Source organism: Citrus sinensis, chromosome 7, assembly GCF_022201045.2.
Source record: "Citrus sinensis cultivar Valencia sweet orange chromosome 7, DVS_A1.0, whole genome shotgun sequence".
In the NCBI taxonomy this organism is placed as follows: Eukaryota; Viridiplantae; Streptophyta; class Magnoliopsida; order Sapindales; family Rutaceae; genus Citrus; species Citrus sinensis.
Window position 1 is genome coordinate 1,053,356 of NC_068562.1, and position 20,692 is coordinate 1,074,047.

Below are 20,692 nucleotides of genomic sequence, written 5' to 3' on the forward strand. Positions count from 1 at the left end.
ACTTTGATTAATTAGTCTAATGACCTTATCCATTTTACATCCACCTTAATTAGTTTTCAATTTCTTTATGTAGCACTCTTGTCATTCATGATAAAAAGGCAATCCCATCTGAAAGAAATTAACCATTTGCATTCATGGAGATCCAGCATGATAAGACATGAATACGTGTATTGAAGTAGACAGATACATCAAACACATCGGCATACGACTAATTTGCGCCACAATTTCACATTTTTCAAACCATGTCGATATACACTGTAATAGAATGGAATTTTTTTGACTACTTTTGGCTAGCTGCAATCAGCATTCATAAAACCTGGAAAAAAGAGCTCAGGAAAATGTGGGCCTACTTTCTGGGATACTTCGCCTCTGCTTTTATGAAACATGTTAAATGTTGCCTGTTTTATCAATTGAAGCCGCCCTAAGACTAGCAAGGCAGCCATTGCCATGGTCAGTTTCTTGAGTCTCGAATGGTCACTGAGTCCTGAGTCCTCAGACAACTCTCCATCATCTTATCCGAAAGTTTGATGGGAACTGAACTTGCTTTTCTTTAATTTCTGGACGGAGACGTGAACTTGATTTATTTTGTGCTCTAATATTTCACCGTTAAAATTGACTGGAAATGGAAATGATAGCAATTGATTGCCCATTTTAATTAGTCATATATTTGTGAGTCCACTAGATTGTGACCACAAGAAATGAATCTGTATATTTCAAGTGAACATTACAACAGATGAAGTGGAATTTGACACAAAATTTTTTGACAATGATGCGGGCGGACAATCGCATTCTCCAATACCATAGTCAACAAACTCAGGAATATAATAAACAATTTACTCTGTGTGTCAGCCGAATTTAAAGTTGTAAATTTCATATTGTTTGCAGTCATTAGTGGGCCCAGGATTTCGGCTTAACAGCAGCCATCAGACAGACTCATTAATTTTCAGGATTTTGGCTTATGCGAAGTCGAGTGGGTGGTTCTCGACGTTGTTACTTTTTGACCGCTTCGATTACCACCGAAAACGAATATTTTTGTCTTTAATTTGCTGATTGATTAAGCCACTGTCACACAAATGAAAGCTTCTTTTAGGTTTACGTTCTTGATGAATACAGAAGCTATATTCGATATTAGGTGATTGGAGTTGTATGGAGAGGCTAGCATTTCAATCATTGAATATGCCGCGTCACTAAAGAGAAATTAAATTCAACCCATTAAAATTTAAAACAATGAATAGAATAATAAACCCATTTTGAAAAAAAAGAGAGAGGCATCCGATGTTACTAAAATATAATAGTGATTAAGAAATGACGGAAAATCCCACACCATATGGCATATGCTAATAATAAAAAAAAGGTTAAAAAACGCATGCAACTGTCACCAATTCATGACAATTGGAATATGTACAAAGTGAAAAAAGAAATGTGAGAAGAAGTCATTTCTCTGTTGGCATTATTAGGCGACAGTTGCAAAAGATTACGAACTCATAATCCATAATTTCTCTAGTTTTAATATTATATTGGCAATAGAAAATAATATAACGCTAAAAAACAAAACTTCATTACGGTAGCACACCGAGTCATTTGTTTCTGCCTCAAATCAAGAAACGTTACTGCTGATGTGTGACATAATGCTATTTTTTGTAATCTTCTCTATAGCGTATAACAAGAATTCCATCACATCTTTCACCTGAAATCCAATTAAGAATTCCAAGAATTTGCTCTCTCCTTTGATTTTTATAAGTTGTTGAAAAGGAGAGATGAAGAGACGGGAACCAAGAGCTAATGCTGGGTAGTGGCTAGTGTACAAGCAAGTTGACCATTTTGGGCCTCTGAGCTGTGCCGTCCAATTTTGTTGCAACATGCACCGTTTAGAAAAATTTGAGGACCCACTGGGTAGGTTGGCCTGAGGCGTGAGCAAAATCCAAAAGCCCAATATGTCAGAGGCAAGCAACAAAACAAAGGAGCAAGTGGATGGTACTTGCTTTTTGAGTAGCCTAGTAGCTTGGCGGGTTCAATGGAGCCGCCACAACCGCCAAACTGCCACCAGCATGACGACGGCAGTACCGAAGCAAGTCGGACTCGTGCGTCGAGTGCTGGCCGATATATTGGCCGCCACCGGCAGTGTCCCATTTGCCGATTTCAGACTGCACCCAAAAATCACAACCGAGAGCATAATAACGTATTAGATTCCCATTTGAACAAAAACGAAAGCACAGCATGAACCGTGCTTGTCTTTGTTTTACAAAATTACAAACTCTTGGATGCAACATTTATCGTTTATATAAAACGTGGGGGGCATAATAGAAAAATGGTCCCCCAATCAAAAAGCCCCAACCGTCCCGACCCAACCAGGGAACAAAAGATTTTATTCCCTTTTTTTTTTTTTTGCAAATATTTATTTAACAAGAGTATTTTTAAGTAAACCGCCAATCACACAACTGGCTTTAGCTGTAAAACCGTCACGGCTGTAATCTTGCCGCGTTTTCCTTGCCGCTAACCACTAAGTTTAAAATCAATTCAAAATTTTAACACTATTAAACAAATTTATCAAAAAAAAAATTAGTTAGTCTAAAAAGAGAAATAAAAAACAAAAATAAAAAAAAATTACCTGGTACTGGGGCTAGGACAGAAAGTGATGACATAATCGGCAGCGGCACAGGTGAAGGTGCTGGTGCCATCATCATAAGCGTAGCTGTAAGCTTTAGGGCACGCATTCTTGAAGAACATTGAATAAGAAGTGGGTTTACAAGTATCCGGCGTCGCGAAAGCTCCACTGCAGCAGTACTGGGGGTCACCAAAGGCTTCACATGCGCTCTTGCAAGCAACATCCTCACCATTGCCGGCCTCTGTAACCTTAAGCTCCGAGGGACACGCATTGTTCAATTCAGCAATACACCCAGCTGCCGTACAATTGCCAGCGGTCCCGCTTTGAGTTTGGGGTGTGACCAGCATGGGGAGATTATATCCGTCCACGAGGCTGACGTCGAAGAAATCAAGGCCGCCTGCGCCGTTCAACGTGAATTCAGCAAGGGTGGCGGGAGGGGCGGCGCCACTGCCGGAGCATTCGAGAGTGCCGGAGCCACAGTCGCCGGTCAGGCAAGTGAATTTGGAATCTTGGGTACAGTGAGTGCGGGCCCAAAGGCGGCCTGACCAAGAAGCTGGAACAGAGATCGAAGTGGACTGGCCTGACTCCAAGGAGAAGCCAGTGGGCGAGAGTTGTGGGGTTCCTGCGCCTGAGAGTATGCCTGGCCATATTGTGTTGCTGCACTCGTTTGTGATTGTGAATGTCGCTGACAATGTTTCTATTCAATTAAAATTAACAACAAACAAGCAGAAGTAAGAACCGTTATTATTTATTTCCTACATGAATTAAATAGCTAGAAGAAAATATATGAATTACATGTATACAAGCAGTTTCAGCTTTTGAAATTTTAATTTTATAAGAAATGTTACCGGAAAGCAATTGGAGAAGACAGAGGGTGGTTATGGCGATAGAAATTTGAATAGGGGCCGCCATTGAATTTGTAATAAGAAAGAAAGAAATGTGTAAATGAAATGTTTGTTTGGTTTTGACTCTTGATTAATCTGATGGTAGTGGTCGCGGTTAGGGGCAGAGAGTTTTGAGTGATTATGTATTTATAGAGAGTGTTGGGGGAGATTGTGGGGGTCTTGTGCTGTTGTTGCATATGTTGTATGTATGTGTGTGCGAGTATGCAGAGGTGGGGCGCAATTTATGGGTGGGGGGAGGACCCACTGCCCTAGTTGGGGTTGGCACATGCAACACAAATACAAAAATACATAATATTACGAATATACGCCGCCGGGCCACTGACACAGAGGTCAGGTCGGCAACGTGTACGAGTCTTGAGTATGGTGTATTTTATTATTTAGTTTCTTTGGTTTCTTAGGGGTGGGGGTAAGAATAGGGTAATTTTTAAAAACCTCCCCTGAGGTTTGGGTTTGTTGCAAGTAGATGGCGAGAATTGATTTATTTGTAAAAAACCCCTTACCGTCAGTTAAGTTTAACATTGACCGTTAGTTGACCGTGCAAAGACAATATTACCCTTAACAATAGTTTATAAACGAAAATAACTAAAAAAAAAATCAAAATTATTAATTATTTTACCCTTTTTAAATTATTGATATTTTCTTAAAGTTCCTATAAAAAAGTTAAAATTAAAAAATTAAAAAATCCTCTTTAAATTATTGATATTTCCTTAAAATTCCTACAAGAAAGATAAAATTAAAATTTTAAAATGAAATAGTCATAATCTTTACCTATGATATTGTAAATTTTTAGAATTGACAAGGATAAAATTGTCAAAAAATAGGATTTGTGCTTTTTGCACCAATAATTTTGGTTTTTTTTTAGTTATTTTTGTTTACAAACTATTGTTAAGGGTAATATTGTCTTTGCACGGTCAACTAACGGTCAATGTTAAACTTAACTGACGGTAGGGGGTTTTTTACAAATAAATCAATTCTCGCCATCTACTTGCAACAAGCCCAAACCTCAGGGGAGGTTTTTAAAAATTACTCGGTAAGAATAATATAAGAGATGACGTTGTCTATGTCACCAATTTCATTTTGTAGGAACCAGGAAGCTATTAGTGATGTTACCCATTAGGGTGGTTACATTAAAAAAAATATACATGTACACTGTATAAATTATATGGGGGTATAGAGAGTAGAGACTTTTGGGATGATGCGAGGGGTGTTTTAATTCGGGGGCTGTGAATTAAAGTTTAATTAAACCTCTCCTCTCTTTGCAGATTGATTAATTTTCAGATTCCAGAGGGGACGGCTCCAAATTCAGATATGGCGTCGATGGTTTATTCGTTCTAGGCAGAGGAAGTTAGATTATTCGATTCTTTTTATACGGAAATGACCACCCAATCCCATTGCAAATATTATGTTCCAATTGCCTTCTAATGTGTATTAGAACTTGTGAACTGCCAAACACGACGCAATTAAACGAAGTCAGAAATATAACTTATCTATTAAGTCAAAAATTGGAACAATAAATATTTCGTAGATTCTTTTCAATATTAACAATTATTTAATAGTCAAAATAGTATAAAATTTTTATATAGTTTTGTTAATTTATTATAAATATTTAAATTCAATATTTGCGTTTACAAACTTTGGTATCAGTTAAATCTTTCTAATAAATTAATAATTTTTTTTAATTTATGTTTTGAATACGTCAATAAAATAATGAAGTATTATAAAAATTACATGAGATAAAGCGATAAAAAGTTTTTTTTTTTTAACAACAAAACAATGATCTCCTCAAAATAAAGGATTTTCACATTTTGCACCAAAATCTAATGTAAGATAAGTTAATTTTGCTAAAATGAATTTTAAACAAAAATTAGCAACCCATTTAAACTTTTTAAATGATTTTTGAATTATCTCCATAGCAATTTCACAAGGACCCTCAAAGATATATATATTAATTTTGCATTTCATTCAAAGCATATTAACCACTGTCAAGAAAGAAAGAAAGAAAGATAGATGTATAACAGAAGATTACCCTACTAATAAGATTGCATTATCTTCATTCAAAGCAAATTAACCGCTTGAGTCAAAAATTGTTTGATGCACACCCAATATACCTCCTGCCATGGAAATTGGAATCGGTCGGAATGTTGAAAAATCTTCTACCCCCCTCTTCCCACTCGGTAGCGGTTAGGCTTTCCTTTGTACCTGATGCAAAAGGCACTCCCATCAGTTTCTAATTTCTAGTCCAATATCTCTCAAGCCTCGTGTACGAAAGAAGTTGGTAAGCTTCAGATTCTAATTAAAGAAAAAAAAAAAAAAAAGGACCGTTCTTCCAAAATTCAAGTGCCTTGAAGACTCCAAAAATCGGACCAATGGTTGATTGCTTTGTCCAACGCCCCTCGTTCATCACGCTATCTGAATCTAGAAAATGAAGAGAGTTGTCTTGTCTTCTACTCCAAGAGTCGGTTGTGTATAATAATCAGAAATGCCAGGGCTTCTGATCACGTGGAGCACCTCATCAAGCATGTGAAAGGAAAGAATAATCACTACAATCCAACTTTAAAACTATGCATGAATATTAATTATCTTGTTGCAGTCGTTACCTGATGAGTCTAATTCAAATCCAATATTCAACTGAATAGATGGCGCCGAAGTTTGTGTTTCAATTTTGGGAGAGCTCTGAAATCTCTTGCGGCCAAGTTCCACATAAATACGCGATTACAAGGCTTATCATGTAAACAAAACAAGCCATTACAATTACCGAAAAGTAATTAATCGTGTATTATAGGGGATGCAATTTGTTCCTTGTTTGATAAATCTACCAGTGTTTCATCACGGAACAGGACGTACGGCGGTCCCACTCGTCAAAACAATAAGTCGACTACCGTCATTATTATCGTTGATAAAGGCTCCTGATAGAATTTCGATGAGTAAAGATGTTAAAAAAAATTGTCATTGCTTGTCATCATTGTCTTTCCCTTTCAGTTTTCACTCTTCAGCCAAAACAATTTTCAAAAATGTGTTCGCATAAACGTCTGCTATATGTAGACAGCAAAATCATGAATGAGGAATGACCACATGACCAACGTAAGTGCAAGAAATGAGTTGCTCATCAAAATAAATTCTTCATCTAAAATTTAGCCTCCATCAATCAATCACCAGTGATAAGGATTCGGATGTTTAGTAAATGTGTGTGCGCGCTTGAGAGAGAAACTCAAGCGCTATACCTTTTGTTGAAGAGTACAATGGCACCAAAAAAAAACAAAAAAAACAACCAATAAATTTGATCCAAATAGGCAAAAAAAGATCGCGTCCCTTGAAAGGGTTGAAAAGCTTCTTAATAATGACATTTCTTTTCCCTTAAAAAAGCATTTCGTTAATCATCTCAAATTGACAAAGTGTATCCTATACAAACCATCATTTCATGCCGACGAAACAAGTAAACAACTTGACAAATACAACCATCATAGAAAAACAGAATGAACTCGGAACTGGACTGGTTATGGAAAGGGAAATGTCCTGTTAAAATCCTAGGGGTTACTGGATTGGAAAACTCTGAAGCCCAGTACCAGTAGCACGCCATGTTAGTTCGAAGGCCACTCAAGCCCAATACTTAAAAGTCATCCGATTGACTTCCGACAGAGTTTTAACCCAGCCCAAACGGTTCGGACTAATTGCATGTACCCAGATTTGGGTCAGGTCATTTTTGCATTGTCAGGGCATCAATGTATTCTGCAAGTAATTATCAACTGCAAGTACTTCAAAAGTTAATTATTGTGAAACACTTCCAAGTTCCAATGGAGCATTGCTAACCTACAGCGCAAACGCAACGGCACACAAAAAGTTCATGCACGAAAATATAATCAATAGCATTCATTGCGCATAGTCCATTTGCCGATAAAGTCATAAACGCAATCTTAACGTGTCTTACCCAGAAAATTCTCACAGAAGCTTCTTATTTGTTAAAAAATAAAAGCTTCTACTTTCCTTCCACATGCTATGTGCATATTAGAATGCACAGAGATCATAATTAATCAAATCCATGAAACACTTTCACTGATTTCACGCGAAGCAGCAATATCTTAGGCCTTTGATATGAGAAAATTTGGAGTCACTTTTACAGTCACTTTTACACAAGGTTCAGTACTTCAGTTCACTCATATAACTGGATCCAATATATAATTCATTCAAAGTACAAAAGCTAATTCTCAAATTAATGATTTCAACACAATGCTCTTTGCTGCCAACATAAAATCATGACTGTTAGCATGTCCTCAACTTAGCATCATACATATGAATTCCATCATAAAAAAAAAGTGGGGGAAAAATGGATAAAGCATTAAAGGCTGCTCAGAAGGAGTGGAGTAGGAGCTGATGGGGTTGTAGCCCAGATCAAAATCACTCATTGAAAGTCTGAAATCAATATGACAAAATCGATGTTATGGTTGTTTCAAATGGCGTTTTACACCTAATAAAGGGTTAGCACATCTTTAAATTAAAGAGAGAAGAATAGAGCAAAGCACAAGAAGCAGCAAAGAGAAGATGAGGTGTTCAATAAATCCTACTGGAATGGAAACAAAAACCTGTGTAGTGGAAACTGAAAACAGAGGAATTTAGCTAACCTAATGATTGCAGAACTTATTTAAAATATTACCCTAGATATGAGACTACAAGCAAACAGGGCATTCTGGTTACAACCCTAACAGCCCCTAGAGATATTGTCAAACTACAGCCCTGTATAAAATTACAAGTCCACCTGAGAAAATGTCAAGGTTGTAGACTTGTAGTGATTAGAAACCTTTCCTGACTTAATTTACCTTCACCAGTGAAGATGGGTCCAAATTTAACATTCATTCACAACCAAGTACACCAAGTCCTACACATAAGGGCTTAAGGTTACAGGGCATTGTGAACTAGAGTCTTAGATTCACCCTGAGGCTACTTAGACAATTCCATTTCTACACAAAGAGCTGCATCTATTTCTTATAAACACAGCAGCAATCACATATCCAAGATCAAGCAAATTCAACAAGAAGCCTGAAACTGCAAATACCCAGCCCTTTGGCAAATTTGAGGCGCAGAACAATATCATATCGTAAAACCACCAGAATATCACTTGATATGAATATAAGCATAATAAAAATATAACCGTTGAATTAGAACATCACCCCAAGTCACCAATACCAATATTAGAAAGGAAAAAAAAATAGAAACCCTATCATAACCACCTCATATATGCATCAAAACTTGAAGAATTACTCTTCAAAATTAGGCGGCTATAGAAACAAAAACGCATAAACCCTCACTATGTATAGCCCATAACCCCAAAATTAAACCAGCGCTTAAGAAGTAATATTTACTACCATTACTCCTTTTCCTTTTCAGTTCGCAACCTTAGTGCATTCCCTCGCAAAGTGCCCTGGCTTCCCACAGTTGAAACACGAACCACCACCTCCTGCGCCTCCGGCTCCACAGTCTCTGGCCAAATGCCCCGACTTCCCACAGTTATAGCACCGACCACCGCCTCCACCCCCGCTTCCCCTGGTTATACAATCCCTCGCCAAGTGTCCGTAACCACCACACTTGAAGCAGCCGCCGCTGTTGTTATTGTAACTGTTGCTTCCGCCTTGCTGACGTGGACAGTCCCTCGCAAAATGCTCAGGATCGCCACAGTTATAACATCCACCGCTGTTGTTGTTATAATTGCTGTTCCTTCTATTGCTCGTACACTCTCTCGCCACGTGTCCCACTCCGTCACAATTGTAGCACACGACACCACCGGGACCGTAACCGCCGCCGTTGTTTCTCCTGCTGTCGTTGTTGCCTTTCCAGTATCCACCAAATCCAGCTCCGCCGCCACCACGTCCTCCACGGTTATTGTTGTAGCCACTGTTGTTATTGGTGTTGTTGTTCTTAGAAGAGTGAACGGGGGCGCCACCGGGAGCAGTGACGTCAAGTGCCTGGTATTTTCCGTCGGCTTCGAGCTGGACATCGAACTCAACGGATTGGTTCTCGTACAGCGTGCGGTAGCCGTCGGATTTGATGGATTTCTGATGAACGAACAGATCGGCGCCACCGTCGTCGGGCCTGATGAAGCCGTAACCCTTGGCACCGTCGAACCACGTGACCTTGCCAGTCGATCTCGTGAGCTGCGCCATTGCCGTTGGTTGGAGAGATGAAATCCAACGGATAAGATTGTTTCGAGTTCGTGTGAGGGCGTGATCTAAGTGAACCGATTGAACAAGGGATATAAAGAGGAGGAGAAGTAAGGAGAAACCCTAATGCAAGTCCTTCCTCTACACGGTTATTGCGTTGCTCTCATCATCATGATTGTGATTTGGTGCTCTACGGTACTTGATAAGGCTTCGTGGACCCCGATTTGGTGCTCCGTGGGCCTGCTGTGGGAGACCTTTTTGAACTTTTTGACTACAATTTGGAACCCCTCTGTTTAAGACTTTAACGTCCCTTGATTCGTTTACCGAAAGAAGTTGCCTGGTTTCAGTTGATGCGTCCACGTCCGCATCCGCGTCGCCCTTTTTTTTTTTTAAAAAAATAAAATTCTGCTTTATTTCTTTATTCGATTTTTAATGGTTCATTTCTTTATTCTTTTTCTTTTTGAAAAGCTCTAATTTCATAATCTTTATTCTTCTTTTTTTACCCTCAAAACTTATTTCTCTTAAAAACGAAAATATTTCTTTAATTTTCGCATAAAAGTACATTTCTCCTTTGGTGAAAAAAATATAATATTAGAGACTTTTCATTTACACTATCATAATTAAATTTAAAAATAAGTATCCATTCAGTCAATCACTTTTTCTATTATTATTGTAGTAGTATGCTTATGAATTTATATTAGGGAAAAGGATATTGATACTCCAAAAGTTTGGAGAAATGATAATTGGCACTCCCAAGTTTTTTAAAAAGGATTTCAAAACACTTTTGTAATTAAATATGTTATATTCTTACCTTTACTTTTTTATTTTTTTTAACAAAATATCCTTCTAATAAATTTCTTGAAATTAATTGATTTATCTACAAAAAAAATTTAATTAGCAAATTAATCAATAAATTCCAGTGTGAAAAAACTAGTAATTTTTATACATATAGAATAATTTTACTAATAATTATTTATAAATAAATTAATATCATCAAACTTTAAAAAATATTAATATCCTTATAACAATCTTACTAATAATTATTTTAAATTAATTCTAAAATAAAATAATAATATAAAAATTTGTATTAAAGTTATTTTGATAAATTATTATTTTTTATTAATACCTTCAAGAATATTAATAAAAAGTATTATTCTAAAACAAAAAGGTAATTAATTCTCTTTTGAATATATTATTTATATTAATTAATTTGTTGCTGATATCACTGATCAAGATAGCTCAAGGTACTTTTAAAATCTTGGGACTTGGATACACAATTTCACACGTGATCCTCGAAACCTATATATATATATATATATATATTTTTTTTTTTTTTGAAAGGCGAAACCTATATTAAATTCACAGTAATCTAGTATTAAATTCCTGAGGTTCTAGAATCTGCGTATAATATAATAGATAACAAGAGGAAGGCTCATAGTAATTGAGTAGCAAATTGTTTACTTCTTTAAAGCCTGGTAACTGCAATAGTCCATGGCAGAATGCTAAAATTGAGCAAGTTGAATTGCCTCCAAATATATATTTGCAAGATACGTGATCCCTCAAGAATAAAAATCTGTAGAGACAATAGCCGTAAATTGCTCCGTTAAAAAAGACAAAAATAGAAAGAAAATTTGAAAATAGTCTACCTATCTACACAGTGCAGAGGGAAATATCATACAATGGGACAAAAAGGAAAAAAAATGAAAATGTGAGGGATGTTTTGTACATGTAAAGCATTAGTAGACTTCAACATTCCATTGCTCAGCTTTCTTCAATTGCTTTTTGTAGTCCAGCCAATCAATGCCTGGAAAATGCAGCAAATTAAAGACACAATTAGAGGCATAATTTACTGGAATCCTTTAATTAGCAAAGGTTTTAGAATTTATGGGAGGTTTTAATTACCATCGTTAGCGGCCAATGACACCATAATGTCATCGATTCCCTTCTCCATGCCTCTCAACCCACACATGTACACATAAGTGTTATCTTTCTTGAGTAATTCCCACAGCTCATTTGCATATTCAGCCATTCGGGTTTGAATGTACATCTTCTCACCCTTCTCATTCTTTTGTTCTCTGCTCACTGCAAAGTCAAGCCTGAAGTTTTCCGGGGCCTTCTCCTTCATCTTCTCAAACTCCTGTTCCATTCAATGTGAGAAAAATTAGTTTTCATATTGTTGAGTTGTGTCCCACATTAGTTAGTAGAAGGGAGATACTTAGGTCAATAAGTAGGATATATCATTCCACTTAATAGGCTAGTCTTTTAGGTTGAATATTTAGAAATCCTAGGCCAAGCCCCGCCTAGCAATTAGTATCAGAGATAGACCCTAGTAACCAGAATATGGTGGTTGAACAACTCAGGTGTGTCGAACGAAAAGACCAGAGTTTGGTGATAGCTTCTGGCAGTGGTTTCTCTGAGGACTCAAGGAGGGATTATTGAGTTGTGTCCCACATTAGCTAATAAAATGAGGATACTTGGATTAATAAATAGGATAGATCACTCCACCCAATAAGCTAGTCTTTTGGATTGAATACCTAAAAATCCTAAGCTAAGCCCCCCAACACATATCAACAGGTCTATTCAGCATTTGATAACAAAAAAGCAAGTAGTAAAGTGAATATGATTAATTAGGAAACTTAATGTTGCTCACCTCCTTGTAGAGTAGGGAACTGCTAGTCGGGACACCCAAGAAGAGCCAAGCCAAACCATTGAACTATAAAGGATACCAAATTGGTTAATAAAATAGCACCACTGAATACAATAAATACTTAATTGTGCCAAACATGAAATTAATGACAGTCTACAAGCAACCACAAAGATACGAATTAGTTCTTTAAGATCTTGGACCAAGGGATTTGAAAGCAACAACCATGTTGGTTGCTTAAGATATACAGTGCTGTATGAGGAAATTATTCAGAAAAGTAAATTCATTCTACCTTGTAGTCTTCGTGCTTCTCAAAGAACATTTTCCACAAAAATCCACGGAATGGAGCGATTCCAGTTCCAGTTGCAAGCTGCAATTAAAAGAAAAATAGTAATAACAGTGCCTTGAAATCAAATGACAGAAATTAGACCCAAAAACAGGGTGAGATCTATTAAATTCCTGTATTGCACTTATTTAACGTTAGTATTGTGGACAATACCATGATGACTGTAGCATTGGGATCCCTTGGCATGAGCATTTCTTTCCCAACAGGTCCTGTAATTTTCACTTCAGCCCCAGGCTTCAAGTCACCTGAAAGGGAAAATATTCAAGAGTTAAAAAGTTACATTAACTGAGGCATCTTTTATTGTATTTAGCATATTATTACATATTTTTAAACTATAATGAGAGCCTAAAATGCCCCCATTTTCAAAATACATAGAATTAAACAGAGAAGCTTGAAGTTTGGCATTCTTACACAAGAAATTTGAGCAGACTCCCTTAACAATTTCTCCATTTTCGTTGGTGTACACAAGCCTTTTCACACATAAAGAAACCTATGTGTGTGGCAGTAATCAGATACGATCACATAAAGGCAAGTTAACCCCCAAAAAAAAAAAAAAGGATAACAAATGAGATATATTCATTGATCAACTAGATTTGCATGTGTCATGTGTGCTGAATATGCAAGCAGTAGGTGACACGAGCTGAGGACCCAGATATTTTATGCAATCAAAAAAACTTTTGTGCAAACAAAGTAAGAACCATTGGGGATAAGAAGCTCACAGTTTTGGAGTCTCCAAAGTCACCAAGGGCACTGCTAGCAATGGAGTATAATCTCAGTTTGTGAGGCTTCGCATTCTTGTCAACACCATCTGCAATCACCCCAATTGATTGCCCTTCTTTGTAGGGAACCTCTCCTAAATTAAGAACCCAATAAGCCACTCAGCACAATATGAAAACTCTTGACATTTATCAATCAAGCTAAGGGTATCAAACTAATGACTTTAACCGATCAACAAAAAAATCTAATTCAGCTTCACATATAACGAAAGAAGATGATGAGTTTTGGCATACCTTCAGTGCTGAAGACCATGTGCCAGGTCTCTCCAGGAGCATCATCACCAGTGATCTTAGTGTTTAAAAGGCATCTGCCAATGTAAGGTGTCTTAGGTTTGAACTTGTTAACAATAACACCTTCCTCCATTTTCTTGGACTCTTTCTCAACCTTAGCAGGAGCCTCAGTGGTAACCTGAGCTCTGACAGAAACCACTCTCCCTCCAGTTGAAACATCTTTGTAGTAAAATGGAACCTGAAAAAAGCCACAACACATTCACCCAAAAAAAACTTGAAATTCAACAATAAAGAAGGCAGCCGTCTAACCATGCATGAGCGCAAAACTGTTACCTTTCTGAAGGTGATTCTGTCAGGAGAGATGATAGAGGTTCTGGTTGGAAGCGAAGTGGACTTGGAAGTCGGAAGAGAAACTGCAGCACTCACTGCAGCCATGATTGATAAGTGATGATAAAGAAGAATTTAGATGAAGAGAGAAGAAAATTTAAAGGGGTGTTGACGTTTTTAAGTGAAGAAGTGAGATGAGAAAAAAGAAAAGGTTGAGATTTTTGTGTATTTGATTTAGTGGGTTGTGTTTATGGATATTGAATTGGGTGGAGGAGATTGGAAAGCCAATGCAGTGGCTTATGAAAGGATAAGTTTATGAGTAAAATCTATGATTCTCACACTTTGTTTTTGGACATGCTGTCGTCTCGGTTGATATTTGTTCCATGAAGATCTGTTAGTTAATGGGCATTTGGACTGCTAAGTGAATCTAGTAACCTGAACCACAGTGACAGTATCCTTTCTCTCACTGCACACCATCAGTTATTTGTATAATTCATCAACTTTTTTTTATTCCGAATAGAAAAATAATATTTTTTTATAGGGTTAGAAAAATAATACCCAAATAAAAATTCCAAAAATGATGAATTTACTGAAGTCTACTTTTAAAAAAAAAGTAACAAATAGTATCTATCAAAAATAAAAATAAAAACTGTAACAAATAGCAAATTTACACACAGTTTGATATTGGAAAAAAAATTATTTGAAGAAATTTGAATGGGCTGGGCCTCACAACCCTACCACGTCAATTGGTCCCTTGGGAAATATGATGGGTGTATCTAGCTTTGCACAAGATTAGAATCCTCTTTACCTTTTGGGTCGGGAGTCTCCGATCAGTTTGTGGGCTTACGTAAAGTGATATTAGAACTCTTCTAATGTATACACGGTTTTAAATAAAAATTCAGAAAACCAAATAATTAAAGGTTCAATGAATTTTCAATTAGAATGCTCTTTTAAATAGTTTTATTTTATTTTTAAAATTATATTTTTATTTCCGGAAAGATTTCGAAAGATAATTTAGATTATGAGATTGTGTAGCCGTAAAAAGTAAAAATTTTGTTAAAAAAAATTATATAAAAGTGCTTAATTGAATTTCAATTAAAAAAGAATTAACTTTGTCTTGGGCTATTTGTGCAAACTCAATCGAAAGGGGGTATCATAAAGACTTTCGGGTGGTGGTAATAGCACTACTCGTGAACTCAATACACCTATTTTACTTCTAAAGAAACCTCTTTATGCCATTTTATTGAAGTGATTTGTCTTCGTCTTAAAAGATCATCATGACGGATACTTTATGTTTGTTGGGTGATTCGTGCCATATTAATTTATTAATGTTGATTAAGAGCTTGAAAGAGCAAGAGAGGCATAAGATTTTGGTAATTTCAGCTATTGTTGATGCAGAAGTGATATCTCTACTCTGGATGAGGATAGGCTTGTTGACTTTACTGCAATAAATTAGGCAGTTGAGCTCATCTTTATCAAGTTACAAGTAGTCAGTCGGTCATCAATACAACAATAGACAGCGTTCTACAAATTCAGTGCTTTAATTTGGTTGCAGTAGAAAACTAAAACGACAATCTTCACTTCCACTCTTCATTGTCTTTCTAATACTGGCCCTTTCATCTATCAGTTCAGTTGGTCTCCTTAAAAGCTGTAATAATGTATTTAATTTCACACGTCTGGATCTAAAGTTTGGCAATTGAGTCTATTCTGTCTACGGTTGCTGGGCTACAAATCATATCTTCATATTTGCAGCTCACATTGCTCTGTGTTACATTTTTCTTTGAAGTTTAACCGAGATTTTTATTTATTTATTTATTTATATTTCCACCCTGCTCGTGACTTGCCTACATGGCTTTAGATCAGATGTATACCCATTAAATCTCTGCATTTTTTCTAAAAAAAATGGTTCCAATTCAATGGGTCTCATTAAGAATCGTTTGACTGCTGACTAACAATTAGATTGACCATTCAATGGGTTCCTTTAGTTTTATTCTGCAATTTCGAAGGTCAATATCCGCCCTGCATTCTGATGACATGAGTCTTTATAATTTCCAGATTACTAAATCAAGACTGCGTATTAAGTTATAATTTATAAGGCTGAATTCGATAAGGATGGAGTGACATTTAAAAGAATGGTCAAACGAAGACCCTTTAACCTCTTGGAGTTGCACAGAAATTTGCCGAGTAAACTGGTCGAAACACTTTCGTGTTAGGTGTGAAGTGTAAGTTATTGAGGTAATTCAGTTGACGGAATCAAATCGGTTGAGTTTGAAAGTGTCCTACACGTGGGGCTGATTCTGAATGTTTCTCCTCGCGATGGCCATAGCCCACATCTGGAGCTGACCTGATAATAAAATCCCAGGTCAGCAAAATCACGTTCCAATTTCGTATGTATACATACATACATACATACATATATGAAAAACATAACATGTACAGAGTTGCTAAAATCAGCACTTTACGGTTCAATTGGGGAAAAAAAAGTTTCTAAATGAATATTGAATTGAATATGAGAGAATATAATGATACGCCAAGCCCCAAGCGGATCATCATTGGGTTTCTGGCCTTGTTTACAAATAGATATTTATCAACAATAGAAACAAAAAGCAAAAAGAAGCAAGCAGCTACTTTTTCAATTTAAATGACTCAGAATACTTCTAAACAATCACATAACAACACTTGATTGTATGTACACTCCATGGGGATGATGGAACATTAACAAAACAACAAACTGAAAAAATTTGGCTGAAACAACCAATTAGACTCTACATTAAATAAATAATTGGTTCTATCAGTGGAAACCCCTTGAACCTCTGGACTGGTAAAGTTCCAACCTACTTTTGGCATCTTGTAGCAACGGATCTACCGTTTCATCCTGTGTCATGTGACTTTGCTTTGATGTCCATTCTAGCACTGTGAGCACTTCAGCTTGTGCAAGGTCCTCGCTGTCTGGTACATGCAATGCAATGTAGCATAAAAGGACTAATGCCGATAACTGAACAATTTGCTCTCCAAAATACACAAGCTGAACCAGGTGCTTTGCCCCTCCAGCACTAATAATTGCCTTGGAGTGATCAGAGTGGAGATAGTTATCACTGCACGCAAATTTTGTAAGAGCAATTGAAGCCTCCCTTGAAACTTCGGCTTCCCTCTCATCAAGAAGTTTAACCAATGGAGCAATCATTCTTGTCTCCGTTGCCTTAAAAGTCCTGGCCAGATTCCCAACAGCTTTAATGCAGGGAATGAGGAGGTCGGAATCTGCTTTTTCAATGATCCTAAATAACTGATCAACAACAGCTTTGCAGGCAGGGGCATTAGGCTTGAATGCTGATCTTCTCAGTTCAGCATCTTTCTCTGCCACAGCTGTGATCTCCATCAATGCCATGGCAGAATTGTATTGAACATCTTCTGGCCCTTTCTCTAAAAGAACTGCAAAACATAACAATGCTCTAGACTCAGTTATGCTCCTACAAATGGGTGAATTTCCTTTAGCAAGATGCCAAAGTGCTCTTGCTGCCATTGCTTTCATGTAAGCCTTAGTTGCAGGGTCTTCTAGTTCTCTTCCCTTAGTATTAGCCCCATAATTTGAGAGACCATGCTGATGCTGAGACTGATGATTTTGCTTCACGTTGTTGTCTTGACCATTACTCTTCACATCGGTACCCTGATTTATGACATTTCCTTGCTTCTGAACCGGCTTGGTCCCAACCTTCATTGCCATTGTATTTGTAACCACATTGTGCATTTGACTAGGCGTCTTGTTTCCCATTGGATGAGGAATCCGGCTCTGATACTGCTTGTCCTCATCATCAATAACCTTGTTGTTACTGCCGTTGGCATTTGCATTGTTAGTCTTATTGCTCGCAACGACAACCGCATGAATGGAGGTGGCCTTGCTGACAATTGCATACTTGCTATGCTCTTGCACAGTCTCAAACGCCAAATGACCAACAAGCAAGCGAATTATATTATGTTGAGCAAAAAGATCTTGACATTTAGGATAATTACCCGCTAATTCAGACACAGCCCACGCCACAACAGCTTGCACTTTCATTGGGCCTTCTTTGAGGATTTTCGCAAACACCAAACAAACTCCGCTATGAATCATGTGTTCGACACTTTCAGGGTCACGTCCTAACAACCCAATTGCCCTCGCAGCATTCTCTTGTCCTTCTGGTTTCCCTTCTTTGACTAGCTTCAATAACGGACCAACCCCACCTTCTTCGATAATCAACTTGCCATAGCGATCATTATCACGCGCCAGGGATACAAGCGATGCAGCGGCGTCGGATTTGTGCTCGAGAGACCCTGCAGTATAAAGAATTGCAACTTGTTCCCATATCAAACAGAGGATTGGCTCGTTGGCAGCGATTGGCGGGAGGCCTAAGTACTCGTCATCACGATCTTCGGCTGAAGCCGAGACACGAAGAAGCCATGAAACATCTCCTATTGAATTCTCCAACTGGGAAGACATTTTGCGAAACGCAGCAGCTGGGATGATTGTGAACACGCGCTTGATGATACCATTTGCGCGATATTTGATTACCAAGGACAGAGCTTTCTCCAGGACTTGTTCAGTGTCATCGATGATGCGGCGCGTTGGTCGCTCGTAAAGGTCAGAGCTAGCTCGAGCAGCCTGTCTGAGCAAAGCCGCGAGTTTTTCAGTCTTGGATTTGAGCTCGGCGCAGTCTTGTTTCATTGAAGTCGCTTCGTCAGCTGCTTTGACCACTTGATCAGCTAACTGGATCGGTTTTGCCAAGATTTGCTTCACTTTGTCCGCCATTTTATGTCACAGCGGACACAAACAAAACTTGAACCTCTACCAGTTATCACCCGCCTTCACTACTAACACAAAACAGATCAAGAAATGGAACAACAAAAACAAATGCTTTATTGAATGAATTGTGGGTTTTTTGTTTTGTTCTTTTTTTTCCCCCTTAAGCCTTGAAAGGCGGAGATGATGGAGGGGCGTGGTGGGGTAGTTGAGATTTGAGCAAATGAGCTGGAAATGTGAATTAACAACTTATTAAGTTGTGCCTTTGTTTTTGTGTTATGTCTGATGTGGGCAAGATTTTGTGTGTTGTTGGGCTTTGTGGGGGGTTTTTAAATCAGGATGTAGTGGTAGTAGTCTGAAAGAAAGAAAGATTCAGAAATTGGAAGAACAAGGAATCAATGTTCACGGTGAAAGTGAGTGAATGATGGACGGGCTTTACAAGGTCAAACGCGTTTTCTTTTCTTTGTTTATAACCTCGTTTGGCAAATGCCAGTTTTGATGTCTGGTGAGCGTTGATCTGGTGAGTGGCGACCGCTTTTACAATACTTCTCATTTTAATGGCATCCGATTCCATTGTTTGCCCAATCAGAGTATCGCTCACATGCATCTTGATGCATACATATATGTCACACTCGCAGTTACTGCTCCAATACAATTCTATCTTTTCATTACACGACATGACAGGAGACACGGAAGATGCAACCACTCCTTCATTGTTTCTGTTCATTTGATCAGGGAGTTTAATTCACCATTTGATTTTTTTCTCTGCCTCTCATTTAGAGTTACGTTATTAATGACAAAATAAATGAAAGAGTGCCGCATAACGGTTGGTAATTAATTGTATTAAATAATAAGATCCAGTATGTGGTGGGCATTTAGCTAATTCTGTAATGATTCTTTCAAAATTTTATTTGTGGGTAGTTAAACCAATCCATCAAAATAAAGTATTTGCCGATCTAAATTGTGTTGGTTTGTGTTTACTCCGATTGATTATGTAGAGACGTTGTTGCCAAATTTGCTTTTCAAGTACTAAGAGTTGATTATTTGAATGTTTAATGGTTTTGGAAGTTTTTTATTACAAATTTTAAGTGAATATAATTAAAATATTTTACTATGAAAGAAGATTGCATGATTTTCTTTTATTCGCGCAGTTATTTTAGTTTAGTTTCTTAACCCCTCTCTCTCTTTATTAATTTGTGTAGAAATTGAGAAAATACAGTTGGATTCTTTTTTGATATAAAGTTTTAGTCAAATTAGTGGATCGTGTTTGGATTAATCTGTTTCAACAAAACAAGCTAAGTCACTCAATTAATTTTATTATTATATTTTTCATAAAATAATTTATTATTTAGGGAAAAAGATAAAAAAACCTAGGTAGCCACTCAATTTTTATCATGGAGATGAAAGATGGCAGCTCTATGTATGGTGGGATAAATAGAGAGAATCTTGTATAGCAAATGACCAAATGGGTCTTATGATTATGTTGATGTCATTTCTGATTTAAAGAAGGGAAATGGACACTTATAATCCCGATATTTGGGGAGATGCTGTGTAAATCTCGATGTTTTCAATAAAAAATGTTAATACTCTTTTTTTTTTTCTTTTAAGGATCATCATAATTCAATATAGCAAAAATCTTGAATAAATATAAAGTAGAATAATCAAATAATAGTTTTATTTTGACTACATACATGTTCGAATACAATATAATTTTATACTAACATTTTTTATTTGTCTGTTTGCTTCTATTGCGCGTCAATATTAAGATTTACACTTTAAAAAACTATAGATTTAAATAGTAACCAACTTCAACCATATTAAAATATTCAATAATTCAATAATATAAAAATAAACCAAATCAACAGTTAAGGTTGGCAATGGAATGGGATTTCTCAATCCCAATCCTATCTCGTATATGCAAATGAGATAAAAAAA

At 37.0% G+C, this 20,692-nt stretch overlaps 4 protein-coding genes across 7 annotated transcripts; all 4 read right to left on the bottom strand.

Annotated features, from left to right (window-relative positions):
- Window positions 1–1,412: 1,412 nt before the first annotated feature.
- LOC102622492 (thaumatin-like protein 1b) lies at window positions 1,413–3,679 on the bottom strand. Its single transcript, XM_006466893.3, has 3 exons — window positions 3,454–3,679; window positions 2,609–3,302; window positions 1,413–2,144 (listed from the first exon to the last, which is right to left on the bottom strand). The coding sequence occupies exons 1-3, from the start codon at window positions 3,515–3,517 to the stop codon at window positions 2,012–2,014; spliced, it is 891 nt and encodes a 296-aa protein (XP_006466956.1). The 5' UTR covers window positions 3,518–3,679; the 3' UTR covers window positions 1,413–2,011.
- A 1,768-nt stretch (window positions 3,680–5,447) lies between these two features.
- LOC102622196 (cold shock protein 1) lies at window positions 5,448–10,200 on the bottom strand. Of its 3 annotated transcripts, none has more exons than XR_008056514.1 (3): window positions 8,868–10,200; window positions 6,108–7,917; window positions 5,448–6,001 (listed from the first exon to the last, which is right to left on the bottom strand). XR_008056514.1 is itself a non-coding variant. In XM_006466892.4 (2 exons), exon 1 carries the CDS (start codon window positions 9,660–9,662, stop codon window positions 8,886–8,888), a length of 777 nt encoding a protein of 258 aa, XP_006466955.1. In that variant the 5' UTR covers window positions 9,663–10,200; the 3' UTR covers window positions 5,448–7,917; window positions 8,868–8,885. The 3 variants fall into 3 exon arrangements, 1 of the variants encoding a protein (XP_006466955.1); XR_008056515.1 differs by having other exon boundaries at window positions 5,448–5,709; window positions 5,830–7,917; XM_006466892.4 differs by having other exon boundaries at window positions 5,448–7,917.
- A 956-nt stretch (window positions 10,201–11,156) lies between these two features.
- LOC102621724 (ferredoxin--NADP reductase, leaf-type isozyme, chloroplastic) lies at window positions 11,157–14,311 on the bottom strand. 2 transcript variants are annotated; one of them, XM_006466891.4, is made up of 10 exons: window positions 13,990–14,311; window positions 13,660–13,894; window positions 13,369–13,502; window positions 13,061–13,139; window positions 12,803–12,894; window positions 12,596–12,673; window positions 12,310–12,372; window positions 11,562–11,796; window positions 11,386–11,463; window positions 11,157–11,232 (listed from the first exon to the last, which is right to left on the bottom strand). In XM_006466891.4, exons 1-9 carry the CDS (start codon window positions 14,089–14,091, stop codon window positions 11,396–11,398), a joined length of 1,086 nt encoding a protein of 361 aa, XP_006466954.1. In that variant the 5' UTR covers window positions 14,092–14,311; the 3' UTR covers window positions 11,157–11,232; window positions 11,386–11,395. The 2 variants fall into 2 exon arrangements, with proteins under 2 accessions (XP_006466954.1, XP_006466953.1); XM_006466890.4 differs by having other exon boundaries at window positions 11,157–11,463.
- Window positions 14,312–16,493: 2,182 nt separating this feature from the next.
- LOC102621430 (uncharacterized) lies at window positions 16,494–19,349 on the bottom strand. Its single transcript, XM_015526017.3, has one exon. The coding sequence runs from the start codon at window positions 18,764–18,766 to the stop codon at window positions 16,775–16,777; it is 1,992 nt and encodes a 663-aa protein (XP_015381503.1). The 5' UTR covers window positions 18,767–19,349; the 3' UTR covers window positions 16,494–16,774.
- Window positions 19,350–20,692: the final 1,343 nt, after the last annotated feature.